We start from the raw sequence: 2,183 nt of genomic DNA on the forward strand, positions 1-2,183 counted from the left end.
AGATCCTTGACAAACCGTGCTGACAAACCGAAAACCCAAAGGCTCTTTTAAGAGCCACCCACAATCTCACTGAAAGAGTTGTAGCACTATTTCTACATCGAATTGCTGCAAGATTGTATGGGGGCTTTTGTTTAGGCAGCTACAATATTTTAATTTATGTTTATGTTGAATAAACTGCGGCCAAATAGTTTTAAGAATGAGGGGTACGCCATTGAGGACGGAGATGAGGAAAACCGTTTTCACAGAGTCGTGGATCTGGAATTCTCTGCCACATAAAGCAGTGGAGGCCAATTAACTGGATGCTTTCAAGAGAGAGTTAGATTTAGCTCTTGGGGCTGAGGGAAATGAAGGGATATGGGGGAAAAGCCGGAACAGGGTAATGATTTTGGATGATCATATTGAATGGCGGCGCTGAGATCAGGACTGGTTCGCAGAATCACTTTTGACGCCGTAGTCTCGCGTCCGTCCGCAGTCAGTAGTGACCAACCATAACTTAATACTGTTTAAACAGTCTAGTCTCGACCCGAAACGTCACCCATTCCTTCTCTCCTGGATGCTGCCTGACCTGCTGAGTTACTCAATCATTTTGTGATACCACTGTTTACACAGAAACGCAACCGGTTATGTTCAGTGAAACGCATTTGTTGTGATCGTTCATGTAAATGCGAGATTATATTCGCAGAATCTCTCATGTCGGAGAATTAATCCATACTCCGTTTCTAGTGTAAATGGACCGGGAACAAGTGAGGTGCGAAATGATGAATCCGAGATCTGAGGTTATAATATATTTATTTTTGTAGATTTTTATTGAATAAAAAATGTTGGCGGACTTTTCAAACTTCAGCTCATTTTGGTTTCGGCGCTTCTCTTGTTGCCGCCTGTTCATTGGTGCACGAAGCCACTCATGAATGGGCTGCTCCCCTCACCACTGAGATTAGGCGCTTCACCATTCATACAGGAAGTACAAGGGGTGAGGTTTCCTTATTTCTGGTTAAAAAGTCTGATGAGAAAAGGAGGTTCTGGTTTGAGACGGAGCTCTTGGTGCGCGGATATAGTCGTTACTCTGCAGGATTTAGACCAAGACGGGCAGGCGGAGACTCGGCTGTGGTTGATACATAGAACGGTTGTTGCGAAGCGGTACTCAGCTCTTCCACAGACACTGTGGGCGGCTCTGAAAAGAGCCTTTGGATCGTTACATTAATGTTTCGCCAAGTTACTTGGTCTTGGTGGCCGCGCTGGTTTTCTTGGGCAACAGCACGGCCTGGATATTGGGCATCACCCCGCCCTGAGCGATGGTCACCCTTCCCAGCAGCTTGTTGAGCTCCTCGTCGTTGCGGACGGCCAGCTGTAGGTGTCTGGGGATGATGCGGGACTTCTTGTTGTCCCGGGCCGCGTTACCGGCCAGCTCCAGGATTTCAGCCGTCAGATACTCGAGCACAGCAGCCATGTATACCGGGGCTCCAGCACCCACCCGCTGAGCATAGTTACCCTTCCTCAGAAGCCTGTGAACACGACCCACCGGGAACTGCAGCCCGGCCCGGGACGAGCGAGATTTGGGCTTGGTCCGAGCTTTACCACTTGTTTTCCCTCGCCCAGACATTTCCGACTAATTACTGCAAACAGAATGAGGAAATCGTCCCGCACTCGCCCTTCTAATAGCTTCTGGGGGAATGCCGTTAGGCGTTTACGATTGGCGATGCGGCGCTGTATCTCATTGGTGGTGTGTAACAGTCCAATTAGAAAGTTGGTTCATTCTCCAATGATCAGACGGCAACAAGACGACCGCGGAAAATAACCGACAGTCGCCAAAATGACTTGAAATTTGAAAAGTCCGCCAAAGAGAAACATATTTTAAAATCGGCCAAAGGAAAATCCATTTCAATCTGTGTGTAAACATGGATTTCCCGTATCGTTCGGTTCCGACCCACATGTAAAACACACTGTGCGTGAACCCCACCACAAGAGATGTGGAATTAATTACAGCAGCTTCCACTTTTTCCACTGCTAATCTATCGGAACAAACCCGATTGAAAGAGTATGTTTGAGGTCGATCTTTATGTGAAGGCATCGGACTGTGGGTGGGTCGAAACAGTTGCATTAAAGCTGTGTCGTAACATTAGTACAACTCTGTAGTACTGAGAGACTCTTAAAAGAGCCCCAAATTAACTGGGAAAATCATTGTT

At 47.2% G+C, this 2,183-nt stretch overlaps 1 protein-coding gene across 1 annotated transcript; it reads right to left on the minus strand.

Annotated features, from left to right (window-relative positions):
• Window positions 1–782: 782 nt before the first annotated feature.
• On the minus strand, window positions 783–1,609 carry LOC144609468 (histone H2A-like). Its single transcript, XM_078427948.1, has one exon. It carries the CDS (start codon window positions 1,598–1,600, stop codon window positions 1,214–1,216), a length of 387 nt encoding a protein of 128 aa, XP_078284074.1. The 5' UTR covers window positions 1,601–1,609; the 3' UTR covers window positions 783–1,213.
• Between the last annotated feature and the right edge of the window lie 574 nt (window positions 1,610–2,183).

The sequence above is a fragment of the Rhinoraja longicauda genome, chromosome 34 (genome assembly GCF_053455715.1).
Source record: "Rhinoraja longicauda isolate Sanriku21f chromosome 34, sRhiLon1.1, whole genome shotgun sequence".
NCBI lineage: Eukaryota > Metazoa > Chordata > Chondrichthyes > Rajiformes > Arhynchobatidae > Rhinoraja > Rhinoraja longicauda.

Excerpts from the sequence above, each read along its gene's own strand:
- LOC144609468 (XM_078427948.1), bottom strand. The coding sequence starts at position 1,600 with ATGTCTGGGCGAGGGAAAACAAGTGGTAAAGCTCGGACCAAGCCCAAA.